The sequence below is a fragment of the Pygoscelis adeliae genome, unplaced genomic scaffold (genome assembly GCF_000699105.1).
Source record: "Pygoscelis adeliae isolate BGI_AS28 unplaced genomic scaffold, ASM69910v1 Scaffold427, whole genome shotgun sequence".
NCBI classification, from domain to species: Eukaryota; Metazoa; Chordata; class Aves; order Sphenisciformes; family Spheniscidae; genus Pygoscelis; species Pygoscelis adeliae.
In genome coordinates, this window is record NW_008825214.1 from 509,346 (window position 1) to 535,708 (window position 26,363).

General features: G+C 42.9%; 1 protein-coding gene across 1 annotated transcript in view; it reads right to left on the reverse strand.

Annotated features, from left to right (window-relative positions):
* Positions 1–26,363, reverse strand: part of AATF (apoptosis antagonizing transcription factor) — a 55,963-nt gene that overhangs the window by 23,883 nt on the left and 5,717 nt on the right. Inside the window, exons 5-8 of the mRNA XM_009329125.1 lie at positions 12,190–12,304; positions 11,632–11,836; positions 10,704–10,868; positions 9,848–9,931 (exon numbers count right to left, since the gene is read on the reverse strand). Coding sequence (XP_009327400.1) covers positions 9,848–9,931; positions 10,704–10,868; positions 11,632–11,836; positions 12,190–12,304 — 569 coding nt within the window. The remainder of the gene's footprint in view (positions 1–9,847; positions 9,932–10,703; positions 10,869–11,631; positions 11,837–12,189; positions 12,305–26,363) is intronic.

Sequence of the window (26,363 nt, forward strand, 5' to 3'; positions counted from 1 at the left end):
TTTCATGTCCTGAGGGTTGGGTTTTGTCCTTTTTGCTTCCTGCAGCCAAAGAATATTGTGAACAGCCTTTTTGGATGCTTGACCAGTGCTATATGTTTATCACCACTCACTGTAAATTGTACGTGCTGTGCCTTGGGTATTAGCCAACATATTAACACAAAGAACAGAAATAAACCCTCCAAAACCGAGGGGCACAGACTGCTTTCTAGATGCCAACATTTCACAGCTCAGAAAGGACCCGAAACAGACCCACCTAGAAACCAGAAAGTCCAGGCAATTCCACAAAGATGCTAGAGAAGAAAGGATGAATGATGCTTTTCCTCCACCCTATACTTTTGCTCAAGTAGGAGATCTGGACTGCAATGGTCAATCGCAGTACAGTTACAGTCACGGAAAGCAGAGCTTGGGGAGCAGCCATGGTCCTGGCTATAGTCTTCACCTGGCCCAAGACAGCACGCACAGACAAGGCAAGAGGACAAGAAAGAAGCTATGCTTCTGCCATCCCGGCAGCCGTGGATGTGTATAAGGAAATACCAGCTCAAGTGAGACGACGGCATTTCTGAGCACAGCTTAGCTCCCGACTATGGCTGTGCTCAGAGCAGCCTGCCCTCAGACGGCTTCCCAGGCACTGATGCTGCCCCACCGAGCGCAGCTGACACCAAAAGCTGTCCCAGGCACAGTGCTACGTGAGAATCTCGCTGACCCCCATAGTTTCTGATTACTTAATTACACTACGGGAGTGAGGGAGGGAAAAGGCGTGCACCCCACGAAAGAAAAATGCCATAAAGGTAGTTGAGTATCATTTTATGACCCTTTTTTATTTTCAAATAAGAGACACTCAAGCAACAGAGGTAATATTTATAACTGTCCACACCTTTCCTCTCCTTCAAGGTATACATCATATTACAAAAAAAAAAAAAGAGCGATTCAAGCATAATTAAAAACCTGCCATGACTTTTTTTCTATTTGCTTATTTTTGGAGATTATTACTGCAGCAATTATATTTAAGAATTCCAGGAAGAGAGGCCACTGGTTTATTATCACTAGGAAACAGCAAGCTACTTCTCTGCCCTGTTTATCTGATTGATTCCCAACATCTTTCTGGCACACAATCTATCAGTTTATCTCTCCCACTTCATCACAGTCACTTCTGGCAGCTAAATACAAGATCCAAATCCAGTGTTACACAGACATACGACACAGTAAACCTATGTAACACCGCTACTCTGTAAACAGCTGCCCTTAAGGCTAAGAAGAAATGGGATCTTGGTTTCTAGTCAATATTCTGTCAAAAGCAAGGTGGGAGGGAGGGTTTTCACAGCAGCGAGAAATGGTGCAGCAAGGTTTTAGTGGTTTCTTCCTGTACCAGCAATAAGGTGTGTTTACTGTCTCCTCTTATCTTGCTTCCTTGGCACGATGCACAGAAAAAACTGCTGAGTAGCAATGGCAGAGGCCAAGGCACAAGAAGACAGTAATGCACAGATGTCCTACACTCAGAGAACTACGCAGCAAAAAAGGACTTGCTCTTCCTGGTAGCCCACCAAATCCACAGACAGGTAGACTAAGGAGTGCCGCCGAGGTCTTACAACTATGTCCACGCTGGTTAGAACAAGATGCGTTTTGGGGCAGGTTCCTAATGCTGTACCTGGGAAGCGGGCAGGATCTTGTTGGACAGGATCGCTCTCCTTTTGGCAAGGCAGCATTTCCCATGACAGCTGTGAAGGGCAAGGAGTTGAACTGTATGCCACTTAGCGTGGCGACAGCAGGGATCCCGTTATTTGCTGGGGGGCATGTCCTCTCCTCTGTGCACAGAGGATCCTCTCACCAGAATTAGCAGGGAAAAGCTTTGTGCAGCAGTCGAAGACTAAACCCTGCACACAGTAGTCTCCTCTGCACTAACTAGGCCACCAGCCGATCAGCCATTAGTTGAGGCAGAGCCGGTTTTGTTGACCTTGGGGCTGACAGTGAAATGGTCTTTCAATGCAGCGTCAACTGCAGGACTGGGGACACTCCTGGGGAGAGGAGAGGGAGACAAAGACGAGGGGGAAGTAAAAAAAAAGCAGGGACAAGAGGGAAATTAGGGAATAGAAATAAAAGCTGCGAAGCATCTTATTACATCTAAATAGTGTACGTCTTAAAGCTAAAGTTATAAATCATGCTAACAATGGTTACTAAAATAAAAGTGGATGTAGCCAGAGGCTACCACTGAAAAAGTCAGTCTAGACCTGCCTCGCTGCCTTTGGTCTTTAAGGATTTGATTAGTTTTTCCGCTTTCTAGTTCAGAGTCTTGCATTCAGCCCATGCTCCAGAGCCAGCTAGGGCTCAGGATACAGAATGAATGATAAATTCATTTACTGAATAAAGCAACACAGTTTTCACAGCACAAGACTTAAACCACTTCCGAAGCTGTAATATTTCATTAAGCTTGGCGATTCTGGTTAAAATTTATTAGTCAAAACAGAAAACTCTCATCAGACCCCATATATTCCATTAGGAGTGATATATGGTGTCTCCCAATGTCTAATTATTAACTAGGAAATGTAAGTAAATCACTATCAGCATTAAGCCCTGATGTGTGAAGACAAGAGTTTGAGTCAGGCAATTTCAGCATCAAAAGGCTTTGATTTGAAACATATCCTTTTTTGCTCTCCCTCCTTCACCTCTTCACATCTTCCCCGAACTTCAAAAACCTAAGCTCAGTCTCCCACGTAAATGAACACAACTGCCTACCTGCAACGAAGTGCAACCACGTCCAGCAGACTGCAACTCAAGTACCGTCTCTGAGCTGCTCCTACCAAAAGCTGGAACCAGGAAGACAAACTATGTGCAAAGCGGACAACGGGCAATAGTAAGCAGAAGAAAGTTGCTAACATTTTTATTTGTCTTTGGAACGAAGCGGCGATGCTTGCCACGAGTGCTCCCGCACACGTGTGTTTCTGAACTCAACAAAGCTTTGCTATTAAAACCAGCCCCGTCAGACTCCCTAGTCAAAACCAGGGACTACCGACCACACGAAAAGCACGCAGAGGTCGCGTGGTTTGCCAAGGCCCACAAGCCGTGTTCACGGAGGGCTGGGAGCAGATGAAGACTGACTCTCCCTTCTGTGTCCTGAGCGCGCAAGAGCTTAAAATCTGCAACGGCTAACAAAGAGCAAGGCAGAACGTGTCCAAAGGCAAGAGCTTCGAAAGCGGTTAGTATTCAGCTACCTTTGCTGACACCAAAGCCATTGTTAAAATTTACACTGGAGTCAATGATGTGTGCTTTCTAAAGAATTCACCTTAAAAGGACTCCCTCTCTACACTAGTTAGAGAGATGCACACAAAGTACATTGTACAAAATTAGAGGGATTTAGAAATGCCATCAGGGTGTTGTTCAAGGGTAATAGAGATTCATTTCTCATTTTAGAGGTCAATTTTCATTTTAGAGGTTAGGTCTCATTTTCATGCACTATCTATCAGTGTTTCTAATACTACAGTTGCTGACCTTTCTGATTTGCAGACCCCTAAGAATTTCCACTTGAAACAAAGAGCTAAGTATAGCTGAAATAAGCCTCGTGACAAAAGGCTCACTTTTCTCAGCCCTCACAGACCACTTCAAATTAACACCTCGCAAAAGTTGATCTATAGAAACAGTTTAGTTTACAAAGCTTAGGAAGATAATCAGAACAAAAGAAACACTTTTTCTCCGATGTTATTAAAATCCTCCGAAAAGCCAGTAAAGGCACGGGTCATTTCTGCTACAGTGCATCAAAGCCACCTACTCTGTCTTGCAAGTGGCACTGCTGCCTTTGAATTCACCGAGTCAGGTATGCGAAGAGGTGAGACGCAGTCTCAGCCCGGCCATTGTGCTGGCTGCTGTACAAGGAAGTCAAACCTGTCCTATCGGGCTCCCTGCACCGATAATAATATCAAACAAGGGGCCGACAATGTTCATTTTACAACAACTCTGCAGAACAATGGAAAAGCAGAACCTCGACGGCTTCTGCCATCTTAGTCGCTTGCTGAAAGCAACAGAAACAGAAAAAGACTCGACTATCCGTGGATTCTGAAACAATGAGAAAAACGTGAGAAACCCAGACTTCAGGTTTACCAGCAGCAGCTGCTTACCTTTACTAGAACACTCTGTCACTCCTTGGCTAAAAAAATACTCAGTTTATTAATGGGGAACTCTAAAGTATTTGCAAATTGCTTATGTGGACTTTTCTAGCTAAATGTGTATTTGTTACTGGAGACAGTAAACAAACAATTATTGTGGTGTGAAGGTCTACTAACGGCGCTCCGCTATCTTTTAACAGAATCCTTTCAAAAGCTCAGGCAAATTACCTTCATCCTGCCTCACAGAGCCCAACATGACATGTCACATTGAAAAAATGTGTTACTGTTATCTTTTAACAGTTTTAAAAAGTTATTTTTTACGAAATAACTGTAGGAAACAAAAAGAGAGAAGCTAAGTACAACTTGTCAAGTCCAAGTAAAGAAGTAAGACTACAAACACCAAATGCTTTTCCTCTTTCCTGGTGAAAATGCAAGTCACTCCTGAACAGAAAATTGACAAAGCTGCATTTTAGCAATGTAATTTCAATACTTCCTAATGTAATTTTTTTCTCCTTTGGTCTTTGGAGAGACATGGTGAATCACATGATTTTTTCCTTCTTTTTCATATTTACACACCATACAATTATTTAAAGCAGCATAAATTACGAAAGGTTGCTTCTAGTCCAGGACTCATTCAGCATACATCTTACACTGCATTCTGCCTGGATGTAGAAGCAAGCTGTTTCTTTTCCTCTTTCAAGCTTCCACACAGTAGTAGCGTAACACCATTTGGATATCTAGCAACACCAGAGAAAATCTAGACTACAGCTCAAATATTTTTTTTAAATTCCCTTGAAACACTTTTTTAAAATTTAACTTTCTGCAATCTATTTATAATGTAAAAACCTAAACTGCAAGATTAAATCACTGGACAATCTCTTTTTAAAAAACATTTTATTAAAATTCAGTTTTGTATAAAATAGGCATTGACTTGCGTATTTTCTAATAACCCATTAAGAGAAGTTTCAAATCAAGCTTTAAAACGTGTTATTAACCATCTACCCAGCCATTTGAAAGATACATGCCTGTGATAAGAGTATTGTATTGCCATTAACCTGTGGGACGGTTCGAGACATCTCTTATTCACACAAAACTCTAAATGCATCTAATTAAAGCCACAAGATCAGCTGTCCATATTAATCACTCACCAGTTTAATTAAGGTAAACCAGCTTGTCAGAAAGCCAGTCTTCTCTCTATTCTTCACCATTATCGACTTTTAATAGTTCACTGGATTAGTAATTACTTGTTTATGGCATTATCAAATACCTGGGAGAAAAAAACACAGTATGTGCCCAGGAAACTGCTTTAGGCTGACTCTTGCTTGGGACAGGAGGAGAAATCTACCCCATCAGATAAAGTTTTCTAAAAAGCCATACAATGCTATTTAGACACAAGTACAACCCAGAAGAGAAACAAACTGAGCTACAAGTATCTTAACAAGAGATTCAGACATGGAAGTTCATTCTGCGGTTACTCAGATTAACGCAGGCGTTCTGAACACTAAGCTAGGAAAAAGGCAGTTAGTGAGATCTCCTGCTCACTTGTAAAAACCATGTCTTTCACACAGAGCGTGCAAGAGTGGGCAGGCACATACAGTGCCACTCCACAAGGGACCACAATAAAGAAAGTTACAAGTCCTACAATTAAACAAAATTTTCTACAGGATCAACTCCTTTCCTAAGTAATTAGGGTACAGATAAGGAACGGAGCAAGCCTCTTCCTCACTATTCAAGCATGCTCACCCTGGGAGTCAATCCCAGACAGTAACAGCTCATTTCAACATAATGCAGTAGTTGAGGGATGACAGTCCTCTCCAACCTACTGGCAGTCCTGCCTGGCAAACCGCTGCCATCTCTCTTTGAAGACTTTAGCGTTTCGTTGAATGTTCCTCATCCGCTTTGGCTCTGCTCAGCATCTGAAGTTGTGGTGATCACAGACAAGACTGATGATTGCGGGTTGTTATAAACTGCGATGGCATACAACATAACCAAAATCAGGGGGAGGAGGGAGCAGGAGAGCAGAGAAAAACAGGGATTATGTATATTCCTAATTCTCCTTAGGCATACCTGCTGCCATCAATGACAAACATTTGTTCCGGGAAGAGCTGCTACCAGTGGAACGCTTAGCATATGAACACTAACCTAATTCCTGTTGGAAATAAACCAATTTCCACTCTCTCCTTTACTAGAGGAGTATTTCAACCTAATAATAAAATCTGCACTGTAGCATGTCAGACCAGCAGCTCTCTGGTAGGAGGCTGGAATTTTAAGTCTCAATGCAGCAGTATCAGCTGTAATGAATTCTACGTAAATATGAGTTCTAAAAAGTCTTCTAGCCTTTTTCTTTCCTTAAAACCATATACGAATAAGAGTTTAGAAGAAAAGGAAATGGGGTCTAGCCTCTCACTGCTGTCAGTAATGAGGATCCTTCTGAAACAGTTTAACTATTCCCACCCAGTGCAACCTAAATAAAAATATTTCACTTGCATTATTCAGCTCAGCTTTACATTACCATTCAACATGGGCCACCGCAATAAAAATTATAACTGCTTATAAAACAAGTGAAGAATATTAAAAAAGGCAAAGTGGGATGAACAGACAGAACAGTTAAATCCTGAATCGTCGTAAAATTCCACCAGCCCCACACGGTGAATTCCACTGAATACCAAGACTTGGACAAGAAAATTGTTTTTCCACAGGAAAAACAGATTCATTAAAGAGTTCTGTGTTATAATCTATAACAAAAGAGTATAGCTACTTATTCTGTTATCATTAACTTGTGTACATTCATCAGGTCTCGTTCATTTTTACTTGCTTAATTTCACACTGAAATATACAGGAAGTTGGTTCCCAATGTCCTTCTTTATCTGCATGTTTACTTTTAATAAACCATAAACAGTAATCAAAATAAACTAATCATTATAAAATGTTATTTAGAAAGGCTAAAGTGATACTTAAAAAAGTCTGGCTCTAAATTTAAATGCAAAGAAAAAAGCACCCATTGAAATGTACACATATACTTTGCAATAAGTATTATGCACAGAGGTCAGAGTTTCTGGGCAACCTCAGCTCCAACAGCCAGAGACGTTGCTGCCGATTACTCCTGAAGAACCAGTTCCCTTTCTACATTTTATTTATATATGTACATCCACACACGCACACAAAAGCGCTGCACAGTTATGACCCATCTGAAGGAAAATACATTCACTGTATTGTCAGCGCTCTATTGTAATGCACTCTACCCTTTCTGAATGCAATGTTCAGCTCCAGCTTACCACCCTGACAAATAAAGGAAAGCACTTTATGAAACCAATTTAATTGGGAGGTGACAGAAAACATACAGCCATTTTCTTTAGCCTTATCACTGAATTGGCTTCAGCTCCAATCTCTGCCAAATCCCACTCAACAGAACACATTAACCAGGTCAGCGGAACAGGTGCTGCGCGGTGTCTGGCAAGGGGCTGGCATCCCCACAATTACTTGCACACAATGAAGCAGTAATCTTTACAGATCATCTCTCCCAAGAAGCATATTGGGGATGGGAGGAGAGAAGGGAAGGAGGGAGGGAGAGAAGGAGGGAGGGAGAGAAGGAGGGAGGGAGGGAGAGATTAAAAAAAAAAACAAGCAAGGAAGGAAAATGAATGTGTAGCTGCCTCGCGGCTCAGCAGATGTCTGTGCGTGATGTACGAGGCTAGGATAAGCTGTCGTAGCCCGCTGCCAAAGAGTGGTAAGTGATTAAAGCCTCCACCAGGCTAAGCACCATATTTAGAGTCTATGGGGTTTCAAAAGTTGCACCCATTCCTTGCTGTGCTGCCAGATGTTGTTGGCTGGTCCTGCTCCTATTCACTGTGCGCGGGAGGCAGCAGTTGGTACAGCGAGGAATGCAATCTGGAACGTTTCCGGAGGTGCCGTACATTAAAACGGTGTCACCCATCCTTCACCTCTACCGAATGCTGAAACAACTCCAATTTGCTGCCACTTCCCTCTTGGGAAATGGCCAGGATACAGTTGTGCCTGGCAGACCCATTTGTTTTACTCAGGTGATTCTCTTCCCTCAATGACCTCTATTAGTTTAAGTTTTAATTTAGATTAACCCCAGCACCCCAATTAACCAGTGAGGGGAAAAGCTAAGCTGTGACTAGTCATATTTCTGAAATCACGATTTATCGAAGTTAAAGTTATTAGAAGGAAAGACGGGCCATTCATCTATTGCTATTTTTCTTTTAAAAATTTAACATTTCATGGCCAATAAGCACCTTCTCTGCACAGGTCCACGGACTGTCAATCACAGCTATTTCTCCTCGACCACTTCACTATTTTGTTATACTAACTTAATTTGTTCTGTGTTCTTAGGGTCCACTTGGTGCCCAAAGCTGGGCTTCTGGTCCACCGGGACGCCAAATTCCACCTCAGTATTATCTCACTGTGTTACAGATTTGGCCTCTTCAACCACTGCGGCCAACAAGACAGGCACTCTCTGATCTCCATTTCAGAGCCTACACCGATGAACCTGGCATCATCACCTACCCAAGAGATGCTGCTCAATTCACAGCAATGTTAGCAGAGATGCTCTTACAATAAATACACAGCCCGGAGAGGAGCTAGCTTGGAATAAATTTCTGGCTCTGAGGCAGGCTGCCTCACAAACATTAAATATTCAAATTGTCCTAATTCTGCACTAGGTGAGGTCTACTGCAAAAATTTTCTTGGACATCTACAGCAGTAGGGTTGGAAGTGTGTCGGAGGGGAAAAAAAAAGGCAGCATTAAAGGTCTCTGTATTTCCTATCCACAAAACACAGATAAGTATTGCCAATTTAATACATCTTTTTATTCATCTTTAGTCCTGGCTCTGTACATGAAACCCCAGATTTTGGAAGTATTCAAATGTTTCTTGTCAAATCAGTTATCAGAGCACAGTCACATGGCAACAGCTCTCTTCCACTGCCCTAACACTTTACTAGCCACTCTAATAACTATTCAGATCAGAAATTTCTGCCTTTCTAATGACATAATGATATTTGTTTAGTCCTGAAGTTAAAGCTCTCTGTGGATCATCAGAGCAAAACTAGTTTTTCGTGCATTGGGGAAGGACTTACAGTGAATCATAGTCCTCAATATATGGCAATTTCAGTATTTCATAAAGCTGGCACCGTCATTTATTTAATAAATTACAGGTTTAGACAAGGTTTCCCTAAGCTGCAGCCTCCATGCACTGGGTGCAGATTCCTTGTTTCTAAGACTTTTGCAAATAAAAAGAGTAACTGGCCTAAATCCAAGCTGGCACAACTCCAAGAAAAGTGCTAGAGAAGCCCGGCAGCTTTTTCATTCTGTAGGTAGGTGAGATGATTTAGGTTGAGATGAGAGTAACTTAGGTGCTTTTGAAGATCTACCAGAATCGTTTTTCATAATGGGACTCTACCCACAGAGAACAGTCACCTTTGGAGAACTCAGTAATTTTTCTCTTGTGTAGCAATGTTCACCAGCGAGAACTACAGGCACAGACCTTATCCTGCAGCCCTGACTCACTCAAGTACAGCAGTGCCAGCAATGGCAGTAAGTTTACATCCACAATGCAAGTTTAAGCTCACATAGCCCTGTATCAAAAGTTGAGAGCGAAGTCCTCTGAGGTATCTACGGAGAACCGAGTTTCACCGGTAAGAGAAATTTAGAGCACAGAACCAACCGCATTAGCTCTGTAAGCATTAAAAACCAATTGGAGCCATAATTCCGACACAGATTTACCATCACCTACCTGGTGATAAAAGTCATCATCATCAAATATCTCCTCATCTATGTCCTTCAGGTGCCTGTTGGAATCTGACTGAGGGAGGACTTCCTAGAAGCACAAAGGAAATACTGAAAGCTCATATGTGCGTATTTCTGTCCCTAACTCTGATGACATCACGTGCAGCAGCTTGTAAACTCACTTGAAGATACGAAGGAATGGAGAAAAGCTCCCAACATAACAAGCTTTTAAGGACTAGGAATACATTTAAAGGCAAGGCAGAAACGCTGCCAATGTCGAAATAGATTTATGATACCTTTACTGGGAAATAAATAGGACTGTGCAAAATCTTTCTGGCAAAATACTACAGATATTTTTAATGTAATGGCAAAAATATATCTTGCAAGTCCAGTAATTCTACATGATCTCTGAGAATTGAGTATTTATTCATTCTTAAATACTAAATTAATAATAGACTTACTACTAACATATTCTGTAGGTTATATGCAGTATGATTTTAAAAGTGACTTTCTGGGTTGGAGATTCTAACCTCCAGAGTAAAAACAAAGTTTTGTAGCTGCTACCTCAAAAAGCAGATTTAGTGAGCATCACTTCCTACAGCACAGGAGGGGCACAGTCACAGACCAAACCTTGTTTTCCCCTGTCAAGAACTGGCACAGGAGATAATGCAAACACCATAAAACTGGAATTGAAATGTCTACATCTTTTTCTTAGCCATTACATTACAGGAATCAACACTCGGATATCTCCTTCATCAATCTCTCACAAACAAGAATATTACCTGCTAAAGGCTCAAGCTAATTACTTTGCAGAGAGTTTCACTGCTGCTACAGGATGAGTTATATAAACAAAATACCCTTACCGAATTTTCAGGCAAAGATTCAGGGACCGGATGAGATTCCTGTTCCTGCTTTCCCAGCACTGTATACACTGATCGCTTGGTCTGTGTCCGCCGTAGTAATCTCTCTTTGTCCATCATAATATGATCAATCTGAGTCAAGATTGAACGCTCAAAGGCACCGAAACCCTGCAACAACATTAACTAGTGTCAGATAATGCAGAAAGCTTTTCCTCAAGGCAGCAATGTTCCTCTATCTTTCCATGTCAGTGGATAAGCAGACAGCATTCCAAGAGGAGGGGGTTTGGGTTTCGTTGCAGGGATTTCTGCTAGGATTTTTTATTTGTTTCTCCCTCTCTCTCCCTTCCCAACCTGAGGCAACCTCACGCCTGGCTTAATAAAATGCCTTTGCTGTTCTGGTTTAGATGAACTTCTCAATGATTAATACGAACTCACAGATGTTAGGAGACCCTGGATCTTCAGGTGAAATGATTACCCATTGTATTAAAGTGTGCACTTCATGGAGGAGGAGAGCCACAGAAGCTCCTAGTTCTGTTATAAACACAAACAGCTTGTTGATCAGCAATAGTGGTATTTTCATAGAGCTTACTTTCTGCTGGAGACTGGCTACGATGAGATGTCTGGTTGGGAGAACACCAATACTACCCAAGAGTTTTTCCCAAAACTTGGGAAACCATTTGCCCCCCCAAAATTCTTTCCTGTCCATGTGCTCAAAACAAGAGAGAGCAGCTTACGCCTTTGAAATTTGAGGGCTGAGCTTCTCCCAAACTTCTTTAAGGTTGGGGAAAAGTGTGTACCTGTGTATTTAATTCTTACTGCTGTAATTCTCGGCTTAACCTGGAACATCCATGATATGCAACTTTCAAACCAACTTGTTCCGCAAATCTCTGCTAAACAATAAGCATGTCAGCACACATAAACAAAGACTTGCCTTTCCCATTTTGCCAGATGCCAGCTTTGTCTTGTCATGCCACTTCTGCAAGACGTTGTTCCGATACGTCCTGAAGTCAGCATACCGCTTGGCTATGAGTTCTGGGTAGTCTTCCATCTTTAGCTTTCGTTTGGGGAGGCTCCTCCTCTTCTCCTGAGCCTTATCCACTTGCTCGTCATCGCTACTGCTAAGGATTTCATCATCACTAGAACAAAAATACGCAAACTAAACACCCTACACCTCTCTAAGGCAACATGTGTGAATTCTTAATGGCCCCTCCACTACCACCCATGCTTTTTCCACACCATGGTGATATTTATGGCAAAAGACCCACAGTTTAGCCACTCCTCCATTATCAGAAAGATTACAAAACAGACTTCCCACACTGGCAGAAGGAATTCAAGTGGTCGTTTGTCCAGAGTGGCTGTCACCCAGATACAGCAGCAACTGAGAGAACAGCAGAGAGTGAGCGTGGTCAGGAAGGCTGTCATTGTCCTCTTTGTTGGAGAGTTGGGAGACCAAAGGATTCAGAAAGGTCTTGTCTTATTTTGTATTTACCTCTCAGTTTTTGATTGCTTTCCATCTACCAAATGCCTCGTGCCTGGGTATTGATAAAGTAGCTCATCCTGAAGGTCCACTAATACTTTCAGCAATGCCTCCAGGGCTTTACAACCTGCAGAACAAGAGACACAAGCAACAGTTTTCCACTGATCCTTGCTTCTGGTGAAGATTTAGCTTTGCAGTGCTTAGTTTCTCATCTTGAACCTGAATTTCTGCCACAGGTACTGCATGTCCCATTAACTGTTTTTCTCTGATCAGTTAGAGATGTGGTTTTCTCTTCAAACTGATTTATAGCTGTTAATGTCAAACACCACCACACTGGGAAAGAACGTTTCGTTCCTAAAAAGGGAGGAGAGGAGGCAGGACTGCCTTCTAAACATCTGCCTGGCTGCACATCGGGAGTATACTGATCTAATGTTTCATCGACAAACATTCAGACTGCAGAGCCTAAAGGATTAACATATTGAAGAAGCAAATACTGTGTGCCGAAGTGTCTGATGACACACACGTATGACAACAACCTTTTTTGCTGACTAACTCATTTCTCTCCTGTGTTAAGTTTTGCAGCAGAGGCCAGCTTCAGCTGAAGAATATGAAGCAACACAAGGGAAAATGTATATATGTACATCCCGTCTAAACTTGACCTCTGACTTTTCTTTCTTGTACGTAATGTGCATGTTATAGGGAGCAGAAGGAGGGAAGACAAGAAGAAAAACCGAACTCCTGCAGGGCTGTGACTACTGCTGGTTTCTATGCCGCTGTGCTCACCATGCAGGAGGTATAAGAAATTAGATTGTAAGTAAAATTAAATGTAGCAAGGATCTGATCTATGGGGGAAACTTAAACAATGACCTGGCAAGTTTAATGAGAGGATTCTGATCAGAAAAGCAGAACTGCAGGCCCAGAGATCCTTAGAAAGAGAGAAAGTGAAGAAAAGATTGGGGTGGAGAGGTGTACAAAATGATCAATACATGGTGTGAAGGTTAGTTTTACAGGGATGAGCAGTTGCTTTCCAGGGTATTTGCAGACACAAATCCTGAATGTAGGTCTCATGCTGTGTACCCAAAGGCTTTCATAGCTGACAATTTTCCTGTATCTATGCAGATGCAGAGAAAACGATCTCTGTTCCAATGATCTTATATTCTCCAGGGACACACAGTTGCAGCTGACTGCGGGAAGGGTTAACTGCACACTGTTGCAGCATCTGTTCTTTAAAAATAGTTCTTTTGTGGCAACCAACAAGCCTCCCTGCAGAAAACAAGTGTTTGTCTAGGCCTACACAAACTCTCCCTTTGTACATTGCTACACATCAATCACAGGGTCAGCTCCTACAGGTAAAACACTTAGTATGGTTCTATCAAAAAACCTAAACTGAACTTTACACAGATTAATTTATATTTACCTGACACTGGTGTATTGCCTTCTACTTTTACAAAGAGGCACCACAGAAGGGGGAAAAAATGCACCACTTGAAGGAACGTAGCACACCACTTCAGGATCTGTTTTCTTGCAGGATACGTTCACGCAGGCTTGGCTTCCCTCCCCACGCACCCAGAGCAAGCATCCTCACGGGCAGCAGTTAACGCTGGCTGACAGAGCACGTGGATTTGTCCGGAGGGCAGGAGGAGCACTGCAGTGGTGGGACATTCCCCAGAGCTTCCCCTGGTACCCGCTCCGCCAGTTCCTCCACTGACGTGAAGTCAGTAGGACTCTTCTGCTTAACTCCCAAACCTGTTTCTTTCTTTGTAGTTAGCATAAAAGAATGGAGAGAACTTTTCACCACTCGATTTTTTTCTTTATTTCTTTTTTTTTATGGAGGACACAGAGATCATGGGTAGAGTGAACAGCAAATCTTCATCAGCCAGACAGAGACAGTGCAAGCAGAAATCAGCCCAGACACTCAGAGGTCTCAATCTCCCGCATGTTACCACTGTGATATTGCTCAGTTGTCACCATCTTCAGATAAATTATGGCCTGACCTCAGTAACGGGAATGTCAAGGAGAAGATGCTTTAAGATTTTTGTTGCAGATCGGCTGTTGGACTCATCCTCCCCTGGCCTGCGGTTCATTTTAGATACGTTCTGACAACTCTGCTATATAAACCTATTAACGGATTAGGTTTGCCACACTTGTAAAACAGCCGTGTGTTAGCATCAAAACAATTCCAAGAGACAAACAGACAAAAGCCCTTAAAAATGCATTTGTTGTACGTGTCTGCAGCTAAAGCATCGCTTGCAAAAGGAAACTGCCCCCACCCTAGCCTGAGTGCACAGCTTACAACAGCAAAATCTTTCCCACTGCCTGCAACACAGCTAAATATCCCCAGAGCTTCCAAAACTGTTTATTTTCTACCCGCTGCCTATCCTCCAACAGCAGTGCTAATGCACCCCAGGCAGCTTTGATCCTGTCAATTACAACTGGAGTAGCACTCCAGCTCTTCTGGGGTATATCAGGGCCACGGCAAGCAGGCAAGGAATACAGACAGGCTCAAGCTCCCCCAGGCTACGAGATATGGACCCCAACAGAAGTGGGGATGGGGAGCAATTTTATTTGGAGTGAAGGGGATGGAGAGGGCAGGGAAGACAATGACCGTGCGCTAACCAGGTGGGAGGGCTAATTATTCCAGACAGTGGCTTCATCATGAGCCTCTTACAGCTGGGTAATTTCCGTGCTTTCGGTTCTTGTGTATTTAATAGCATTATTGGATGGCATTCTCATTGTTACTGTTGGGTGCTTAAGTGTGCTGTAAACTCAACTTCAGAAGCCAAGTGTCACCCGCCCCTGCTCTCTTCCCATCCAGCCCTGCCCTATCCATTTCACGTTTAATTCCAGAAGGGACTGCGTTCTTCCCAGTCTCTCTTCATCTTCTCTTCCCTTTAATGCCCTCATCTGCCTTTACACCGTCGGCTTTGGGGAAAAGACTGAATCCATTTGTGAATGAAGGCAGCATAAAACAAAACTGTTCCACAGATGCAAACTATGTCATTTTGAAGGAAAGCCGGACACTAACCCTCCTGCTCTCCTACTCCCTCCCAGCACATTTTTTTTTAATGCCGCTCCTTGTCTGAAACAGACAATTAAACAGAAGAGAGTCACAAACACGGAGCTTTCAAGCACGCTAGTACATTAAGGCAACCAGCTAGCAGCTTTCACATGTGATAACCATCAGGTTTGTACCTCCTGCTCCCTTCCCTGCTCTGCTCTGTTCACAGAACAAAGCCAGCAATACCTCTAAGAGCACAGGCAATGCCAGCCCTGACCGTGTAGCAGGGGCCTCCCACTGCCATGAGCTGTGTTAGGTCCTTGGCAGTCCCTGATGATTTTCAGTTTCTAAAGTTTTCAGGATCAAGAAGATATCGACACTATGGTTTTCACAAGCACCACAACCCAGCCAAGGCTGAAACAATGCTGTTAAAGCCTTACGACTACCCTCCCACCACTCATTCACCAGCAGGAAGATCCTGATGCCAATAGCTTATTCCCAGAGCTACTACACTAACTCTGCCATCAGTATCACTTCTGGGTGTTGCTCTGTTGAGTTCAGCCAACTACAGACGCTTACACGTCCCCAGCTGCCCCTTCCCAGTCCAGTGCACCAGGCAGGGGCCAGTGACTGCAGGCACAGCAGTTGCAAAAGCAACTGTCAAGTTGCGGTATGTAAAACTCTCCCGACCTGACTTTGCAGGCACAGCCTATCGCCCCAGTTAACCCCAGCCTGTGCCTCTCCCACCCCTTGTCTCCTACTCTCTGCTGGCAGCTTTGCTGCATCTCTCTTACAATCTGCACTGCGATGTGCTGGGGTAAATATTCTACCTTATATCGACATTAGCGTCACAACTGACACCTTTAACATTGGGCCATACATCATCAGTGAGAAAACTCTCAAAACTCTCTCCTTTTCCAGGAGTTACTTCTGCATGTCCAACCTGTGTTTTCTGAGGACAGGTGGCTCAGCATTGCCTTAAAAACAAAAGAAGCTGGATCCCTTTACGGCATTTCAGCATGAGCAACTGAAATCCCCAAAACAACAACTCATGCTCTGTGTGTAGGAGAGGCCAACTAACGCCAGGACAACACGCAACCCCTCCTTCCATCAAACCTTTTCAAAGCTGCCCTTTGGGAAAGAAAAAAGGATGCCGAGTGGGATCCATCTGCAGCTGCTCCAAGAACACAGCAAACGTGGTTTGAATATAACTTCCAGCTTAAATGGGACTCAGTGTCTGTGGTGAGACTCTAACTTGTAAGAGTCACTTTTAAGAGTCCATGGGAGCCCCTTCATTTTGTGTACAGGAGTGAAAAAGTTGTTCCAGATCCAGCAGACAGCATATCAATCCACCAAGAAAGCTGGGAGCCAGTATCAGTAAATCAAAGTGTGCCTTTCTGCTAATACTCTCTCATACGTTCTCATTTTATACATCCCTTCACCCAGTCAGAAACTAGCCCTGGAGTATTTAGCTCCATTCAGGGATAGCACTGCCATGTATCAAAGTGTCAGGAGACCCACCAGAGATGAAATCTGTCCTACTGCTCTCAAACCACAAAAATCAATTTTGTCAATGCCAGTGGCTACGGACAAACAGGCTGTGCTGCTGGGCTCCCCCCCCCGTGTGTGGGGGGGCTCCGGGCTGCAGGGTACCGACCCCATGACGCGCTCCCCCCACCAGCCCTCTCCGCGCGCAGAGGGCAGCTGTGCCTCCGCCGCCGCTGAAACACAAGCTCTGCCGTGCTGGGGACTTGCAGGCACGATGGCTTCTGCGCTCGCCCATGGCTCTAAGTTCAGCATTTCTATAGCAAGGCAGCTTCCTGCGCAGAAAAATATCTGCGCTCTTTTTCATGACCTCTAAAAATGGGGTCTCATTTCATCTTCCCAAGCAGCTGCGGAGAGCAGCAGCTGGTGCGGAGCAGCAGGGAGTGGCCTCACGCAGAGACACTTTAAGTCGATGGAAAACAGCCGGTGCCTCAAGGACAGGCTTTCAAAGGTATTCACAGAGAGCCAACCACTGGGATTCCCAAAACTGCTCCACCAGGCAAGCTCCTCCCCACCTGACCCTGGTGCATCCATCCAGCAGATTCTGAGTACAACGGTCAGGGACGGAATCCTAAAAATAGGGGCAAAACTCCCAGGATTTTCACTCCATCGCCGTACGTTCATGGCAACTTACAGGGCGTGATGGGGCACTGCTGTGGCAGTGCTCCCCTACACAATGGTGCCTGCCTGTTACTGTGTACACACCGTATGCAAACACAAACAGGAGCATCGTTACCGTGATATACCAGCACGAAACACCACACGCACAGGACCCGGCTGAAATTCAGAGCCCATGCCAAAGCTGGAAATTAACTACTTTTTCCCCTCAATTAAATCTGAGGATCTGGCATCACAGGAATATCATTGGCATGCAAGCTTTTAATCTTCCATACACCTCCAGAGGCTGTATAACGTGCTCACACAGAAAAGCTGGAACAACGCTGGTGTTTGAACCACGGCATGAAGAGCAAAAGCTGAGCTGCCAAATATTGGGAGAGTTCCCCCTGCCACCACGGAGAGCCACCATGTCACCACTGCACGGAACAGGCGCAGCGCCCAGCGCACTGGTCACATTATGCAAATAAGGAGGAGAGGAATCAAACCTCTTTTATTTCAACAGCGGTACATAATGAAAAGTATCTTTATCAGGTACACGCATTTATCCCAGCATTCAGATGAAGAGGGGAAATTTTCACTCCTTTCAAACGACTGTGGGACAGGAGTTAAACTACAGGTCAAAATGGCACTCAATACGCTGGCCTGAGAACAATACTTCTCATTCAAATCCACAAGCCAGCCACTTGCACTAGTCATCCCCAGCAATTAATCCCCCAAGAAACACGTTTGATTAAATCTTTTCAAGCAAATCCTTTGCTTTGCTTTTGTTAGTTCACTTCTTGTCAACATCTATTAAAATATGCCTTTAATTCTCCCACAATCTTAAAAAACACCGATTCCACTGTCTTCAACTTTAATCAACTGTATGGCCGGCATTTTTCATTTCATAATAATGTGCTGTTTGGAATTCAAGAGGCAGGCTCAACATCAATCATTCGGCAAGAATTTTTCCACTGCAATAAATATGCAAATGAGGAAAGCCAGTCAGTCGTATTTCAGGCCCGACTTGCTAGTGTTTTAAAAAAGACACAAATTTATTAATTGCCGTTGGCCAGCGGAATCCTATTACTTTGGGCATTGATTACAAAGCTGTGTGAGTGATTATTGTGCAACTCGCAGGCTATCCAGGCATGAGGAAAAATTATTAAAGCAAGGCAGAGATTATCAACTCAGAATAACAATAAGCCTTAACATTTTAGGCCTCTAACTTCTTCAACAAAGAATTACGCCAGAGCTCCAGTGTATCATAATTCTGAAGTCTGTCAGTATTACTTTTGGAGCTTGCTCTATATTCCCAACAGCAGAGCAACGTTACCAGCCAGGAAAAGGCGGAGGGAATTCCTCCAGGTATCGCATCTTAAACATGGGGCTTTGGACAACAGCTTTTCTGTAACTCCGGCTGCACAACTAACTGTAGGAGGAACAATATGGCGCAGGCAGGACTTTCGCTATCTTCAGATTTGCACCCCTGTACGTTCTGGTGCCCCAAAACCAAGATGGCACAGAAATAAAAGGCTACTGGGAAGCGTAAGACAGAAGCTACAAGAGCCAGCTTAGACTAAATTATAGGCTAGCTGCAAGCCCTTTGGCAGCAGAGAGGGATCTGAATTTTTTTTTTTTTTTTTTTTTTTTACAGGTGGTGTAGTTACATATACATTTCTCACGGACTTCAGCTGAATCCTAGCACAAAGCACCTGTAAATCTGTCCAGGTTATTTTAGGAAATGATGGGAGTAACATTCCCTCCACGCTTCCCAAAACACTGAGTTTGTGGAATTTTACCAAATGATGGTAGGAAAAAGGCCGACTTTTCTGCTGATTGCAATAAAAAGGTCTGCTCCATACCGAAGGCCCAATTTGCTGGTTCCATTGGAATGCAAATGATGCAAAAGCCTTTGCAGAGGGGAAAATTGTATTCCTTCAGCACAAAGGAGCCAATGCTGCAAACCCCTTTCACACAAGCAGTTCAGCTGACTCCCAAAGAGTTACAGAACGGACTCAATTTAGTCCTTTCACTCTAATATTACTGCATTTGACAGTAAGGACAACGGCATCAGACACAGATGAGTTTGCTAAAAGTAAAGAAAATAACTAGATGCAACAACAGAATAAAAGGCTTGGTATTCACGGATTTTATTAGTGGGGACTGGGGGAGGGGGAAAGCTGAGAAGGGAGTGAAAGAGAAACACTTCCATGAAGTTCATGCTCTACTGATTTGCCTCAACCCTCATCTTTTGATATCAGCCCAAACCAGGGAGGGGATGGGGCTTGTAAAAACGAGATTTATAAAAACTGATGTTTTACATTACTGTAAATGTAAAGAACCTGACAGCATGCATTCCCATCTCTGCCAGGCTGGAATCCCCAAGTACATATGCAAGAATGAGAAAGGAAGAAGAAATGTGAAATTTCATACTTATCTAGATATTAAGGCCAGAAGGGAACATTAGCCCATCTAGACTGACCTCCCCATATAATACCAGGCCATTAATTACATTTATCATGACAAGCACTGAGTTTCCATCTCAAGGTAACCAATTGCCAATTAATCCGAGTTAGCTGACATTTGCACATGCTTGTCTGGATGCTTTGCAAGCCTTTGTTTCCCTGCATCTTGTTTGTGGAGTATACAGACTAACATGCACAAGTATTTAGCTAAACTCAATTTAATTAGCTATGAATTATCTTGGGAAACTCAAGTGTAGGCAAACCTATTTGATGTGCTTAAAGTGTGGTGTAATCCCACGGTCTGGAGTTCGGGTGTATCAGGTCAACAACTCTCCCAGCATTTCTTGCACTAGAATTTAAGACAGCTTTAAAATAAACCTCAAACGCCAATAGTGTCCAACACATATGGCTACGGAGATAACCTATAAAACGGGAGCATTTCAATTTTACCACATCTATACAAGAGAAGCAGACAAAAATTCTGCTCAGAAAGACTAAATACCACAAGCTAAAAGCCTTGGCACTCACTGAGGAAGGGCAAGAGTGTTTTTATCTGAAAAAAGCCCAAAACTGCAAGTTAAATAAATATCTTGCGCTTCTCCACTACCTCCTACACAGGATTTCTGAACAATTCACAGACAGCAATGACAGGCCACGAAATACTTTCCTGGTACCTCGCACAGCCCAAACTCTGCACATACACGAAACCTCACCCCCCCGTTACCCAACTAAACACACACACAAACAACAGAGCTCCAAAACTGAGACCTCTGCCTTTGTCTAAAGCTTCTCACTTCGTATCTCTTCCCTCTCACTCGCTGGCACATACGCAGAATGGCTACCCATAAGCCCGGGAGCTTATCATCCTTACTGACCCCAGTTCTTACCAAAAGCTCTCCAAGGCATAGGATCATTACAACAAAATTTACAAAAAAGGGCCTGATTCATTCATTTATTTTAGTTGAGTGAAAAGTCTTCATTAATGTCAACAGGCTTTGGCTCAGTCCCAAAAAGAGTTGAATAGATTCTTCAGTAGATCAGAGAGGAAAGGTGAAATTTGGAGACACCTGCATCCACATCCATTTAAATCAAATTCAACCCTGCATGAATTGACAAGCACGATGTTTTTTGTATTCATAAAGTGTCTAGACTAATACAATTCAATTAAAATGAACTACCAGTTTTAAGTGGGCTAGATCTGATCACAATAATTTACGCTCAGGCTTGAAACCCAGTTCTGCTGTCACACATTTGTGCAGGCTCCCAGTAAAATCTTCAAAGCAAGAATATATTTAAGTCCATGATCTTGCCTAGCACCAATTAATCCTGTAACTGCTCTATGCCTCTGGAAACTGTGTAATCTGCCTGTGCCTCAGTTCCTCCCCCACTCCCCTGTGACACCTACCCTGCTCTGTATTAATGCATTATCATCTCCAGATGTACGTATGGATACATTTGAGTTTTAGAAGTGATCCATGAATAGAGATGATAACAAAATTATGAGTGAATTATCGGCAGTTGATTCCTGCAGGCTTCTCTGAAAAATCCCGAGCCTGTGTCAATAAAGCACATTTCATCTGACAGCTTTTCTCTAACCAGATGCCTAAAATGACAACCAGGTGCAGCCGAGGAGCGCGGCAGAGGGTGAGCCCACCAGGCGGAGCATGCTGCACGACTGGCGAGGAGGACGCCTTGCCAGACACATCCCCTCTTACAGGAAGTGGAACAGGTTCTCCGGTACCTAAAGCAGACTTGATCTTATTCAAAGTTAGTCAATGCTTAATCAGCTTCTTCAACATGACTTACCTGGATGTTCCACTGAATGTAATTTATTTTTTTTTTTTTTTTAAAGATCAGGAATCGGAGTAACAGAATCCAGCAAAAATCCTCTATTAAAAAGACACTGAGAACATACAAACAAACATACACTAATAGATACTAAATAGAATCTTTCCCTCTGTCTTGAGTCCCTTTTCAGCAAAATATTACAGAACTAACCCAGAAGAAAATAAAGATATTCGGTGTGAGCATTCATACAGAAATGTTTAAAACGCAAGGATGTAAAACCAGAAAACACATGGCATCTTTGGAGGTCTCCTGCTGGCAATGAATGCAAGTGGGATCTTGATCACATCCTTGAGAGGCCTTGTCCACAAATGTGCTGTCTAGTCACAAGCCACAGATACTTGTCACAGAAGCAGTTAACCAACCCGGTGCACCAAGAGCCCAACTCAGGCGATTATTATAAAGGTCCATGTAGCTCCAGGTGGAAGCACAGTCCTTTACCAGCACACCCACTACAAATGCACCTATTTCCACCCCAGAAACAGACATTTCTGGGTCAGTCGAAGTGTTTGGACTGGACTGTACATTTTAGGAACAAAAAAATCAACATCTCCTTCAGTTCCCAGAGGGCACCGAACACCCGGCCTTGTGTAGTCCCAGGCAAGTCCTGCAAAGTTTTACAAGTATTCCTTTTAGCTCTGCTTTTCAATAAAACATAATGAAATAGCAACCGTTGGCTAGCTGCACCTGAGACATACAGCACCTTAAGGGAATAACTAATCCATGTGAAACATAAGTTATCCAGCAACTGACTCTGAGTTGAAGAAACTGGCTACAGTGAGATTATGAATAGTGAGTTGCTTCCTGCAAACTTTAAATGTAGTTCACGCTCGTTTCCCTTGTTTCATCTTTCCACATCTTTCTTTTGAATAAAAGTTTCTTCACAGCACCCCATTTAAAACACATACTGAAGGACTTAAAAGGTGCACATGCTCTAATATTCTGCAGTCCAAACTCAGTATGGAGAAGGAAAAGGCAGGACTGGGAACCACTGTTCAGGCAGCAACTGCCATTTCAAGGTGTAATTGCATCCCTAGAGTGGCCACAAAGCAACCCACCACCCGTAAACGCCACACAGGCTGCAAGGAGGACTAGAGGACTACTTGTAGGGTACAAAAAAGGACTGGTCTCCATCATTACATTTAACTTAGTCCCAAGAGGCAAAACACACTATTCTACTATCCTTGGCCCCCCGTACAGCGTGCTTGTAGAGTGAACAAGGTCGTGCGTTGCAGCACTGCTTTTCAGCCAGCTGTGCTAACTGGAGCACTCTTCAACGCCCTGTCTCCAATATAAGCTCATCTCTTTGTGTGAATGAGCCCAATGCAACAATTCATCTGGAGGGATTTCACAGGGGATGCTACAGAAATTCTAAATGATGGGGGAAACAAGGTTTCTTCCGGATAATACACCCTCCTTGAGTACAAGGAATACAGGAATTGCATCGGGTGCATGGATGCAATGCCACTAGCTCATGGCCACAGAGAATGTCCATGGTTGAATCATCTAGAGTAACATCACAGCGGTCAGGAAAATAAGATACGGTTGACTATAGAGAATACAAACTAAAGTTCAAACATCACTGAGTTGAGAAAAGATGCACAAATTTCAGCAGAATTTAAAAAGCTGTATACAATTTTCTACCTATTAGCAGCAGACAAGGCACTGTGCTGAAAAGTTCAGGCTGCTGCCAGGCAGAGCTCACTGCTGCTGCTGCTCCATTAATACATTAATAACCCAGGCAGGTTGGGGATAATGGCCTTGCAAGCACATGGAACATTTAATTTGATTTTTTTATCTGATTCACTTTATTCAGGTTTGTTTTCTTATTGATCACAAACCTTTGTATAACTTCTCCACAGCTCCACAAAGTGTAAATAACAGTTAATATTTGTTGTCCCCACTTTTGTTCCTTCAGTGAGCAAATCCATTCTTACAGACCCTGCATGTCTACCTTTTACCAAAACCAGCATTCTCTCTACTTCTCCGAAACAACTGAGCTTGAGCTTATGCTGAAGAATAGAAATGTGGGATTCCGATATTTCCTCTTAATCCACTGACAGATGGAATCAAAGCAAGAAAAAAAAAAAAGACACCACAAAAATTCAGCCCGTAGTTTGCATTTCAGGGACCTATTGAACTCTTGGAAAGTGAAAGCATATACCTATGAAAACTTATACAACTACTCGTCCGTTTAAAGTCTTGCAATTTCCACCAGCATCTTGCCTTCTGCAAGAGCCTCACCTGGGTTTCTGTATGTTTTTAACTCCTCATCTTGCCAACTATAAAACTGAAAATAACACATTATACTATTTAAAAGCTAGAATTCCCAGCTCTTTTTGTGAAGCATAAAATATCACTGTCTAACTACTAGTCCCTGGAACATTCCCAGCTTAGTATTTTTAACAAAAATTGTAAAGAGAAAGTAATTAAAATAGCAAGAACAGACCTACATGACCACATTGGGAAGCCCAACTACCGAGGGCACATACAACAACAGCTTCTAGCCTCTGCTGATTGAGAGAGATAATTTCTTAAAGCTCTTGTTGCCCCTCTGCCCCCCAATTAGCTGTGGTTTTTTTGTCACCGAATCAAGATTTAACATAACAAGCCCCAAACCTAGGAACTGTTTAATTCCTGCCACTGGATGTGGCTTCACTGATGTCGCTTCCACCTCTTCTGTGGCTCTTTCTTGCCCTTGAGGTAATTTTCGTAACGTTTTCACGAAATCCACTTCTAACCTTCCTCCCCTTTGAAAACATACATAGAAATATGAATGGCAGGCATGCAATCTGTGCAGAGACACAGCACAGAAACTTGCACCTTGCACTCTTTTTCTATGTAAATAATGCAAGGATCCTGCGGGAACATGCCAGGGATTGGAATTTTTAATTAATGGGTCTCTTTAATGTGCAAATCAGGAGCAGATTGCAAATTCTGACTTGCATTGATTATGAAAAACATTAATTGAACGTGCAAGACCCCAAACAGAGGCAACATCTCAAGCCCTGGACTAGACTGGAAGATATGGTGCAAGAGAATACAAATGTATCTTGGAGAAACAGACCACTCCAGGCATCAGCACCTCAGAAACGTAAGCTGTGGGAGTTCACGTGTGCCGTGCATTGAACATTAAACATTTGCGCGGCATTCAGAGCGCAGCCACTGTGATTTCAGTATTAAAACCACTCAGACTTTCTCCATGGATGCAAAACAGGAATAAACATGAGCTCCATGACCACAGTTTGGTCTCCAATTTCTATGTAAAAAGGGTGACAGAAAAAAATCTGGAATATAATTAAAGATTTTAAAAAAAAAAAAAAAAGGAAAGAAAAAGAAAGACAGTGCAAAAAAAAAAATGCTGTCTCTTTAAACAGAAATTCATCCTATATAAATTATGGCCATAAACTTTTCCTGCAGTGCAGCCTAATTAATTCTTGTTCTATACACAAAGGGAAATGCTGGGTGACAAATGGGTGTGAAGCCTGAAAGCTGCCAGGTCTGCAAAACATTTTCTACTTCAATTTATAAGCAATTTTGCAGTAAATCATCCACCAGAACCTGAGATCTCAGGAATCCAAGACTGTCCAAGGCACGGTGTGTCATTTTTTTTTCAAAAAAATATTTCATAAAAGATTACAAAAATAATAAATTAAACACTTAAAGTTTTGTAACCTCCAATCTCAAAATTTGGAAAACAAGCACGACCTTACGGTTTTCGCTCAGATTTGGCATATAGAACATTGCTGTCTACTCTTTAACACAATGATACTCAAACCCTTAGGGAATTTCACTACCACCACTAGCTGCACAGAGGGTTGTCACAAGTGGGAGATACCAAAGAGGCAAATATACGAAGGACCATTTTCCATTTCAAAAAAATCATCCTTCCTGTGAGCACACAGCAGAAATTTCACAAGCAATAGAAGGACTTGGGATAAATTACTGAAAGCATTCTGGGGCAGCTTTCAAAGAGATGCGAGGGACTTGTCCAGGACCTCAGAGAGCGCTGGGTGCCAAGACATCTCTGAGCCCTCCTGCCTTCAGCAGGCTACAGCGCACAGCGAGAGTCTGGATTTTTGGCACCAACTGCTTTGTGCAACTTCAACAGCAAATAATTTCCTCCTATTCAATGAAGATGATGAAAGCATGCCAAATTTATTCTGTGGATTTGGAAAGAAGTGCTGAGGCTTCCCTGAAATGAGAGTATCATCCAGTCCAAAACAGTGTCAATGTCATGATTATCCCAAATCCTGTCCCGAGACTGAAGCGCATCACGTACAATGGAACCACCTCAACATCCAGTATTTACAAAGTCCTGTCTTCCACTCATCTTTAAACTTACTCATGCACAGTTCTAATTTTTCCTGTCTGGGGAATTGGAACCTACCCACAAGCTGGTAATACAACTGGGATGAGAACTCAGGAGCCCAGAAACATTTACCCAGCCCACTACATCACCATTCAGAATCAAGTAAAAAAGTTTATTTTTATAGAAGCCACTAAACCACTCTATCAGCTAAAAGTTAGGTCTTTTATTGGAAGCTGATTTATAATTGAGATTTTTTTCCCCCTCATAAATGAAGGTGCATCAATTCATGAAAGAACTTTAAACATATTATCACATACATTTTCAGAAAGGACTTAGTTTCACCTCCTGAACTGACAGGTCACAGCCCTGTTACCCAGGCAGAAGCTCCATGAATGAAGATGTAACACAGCTCAGATTGCCC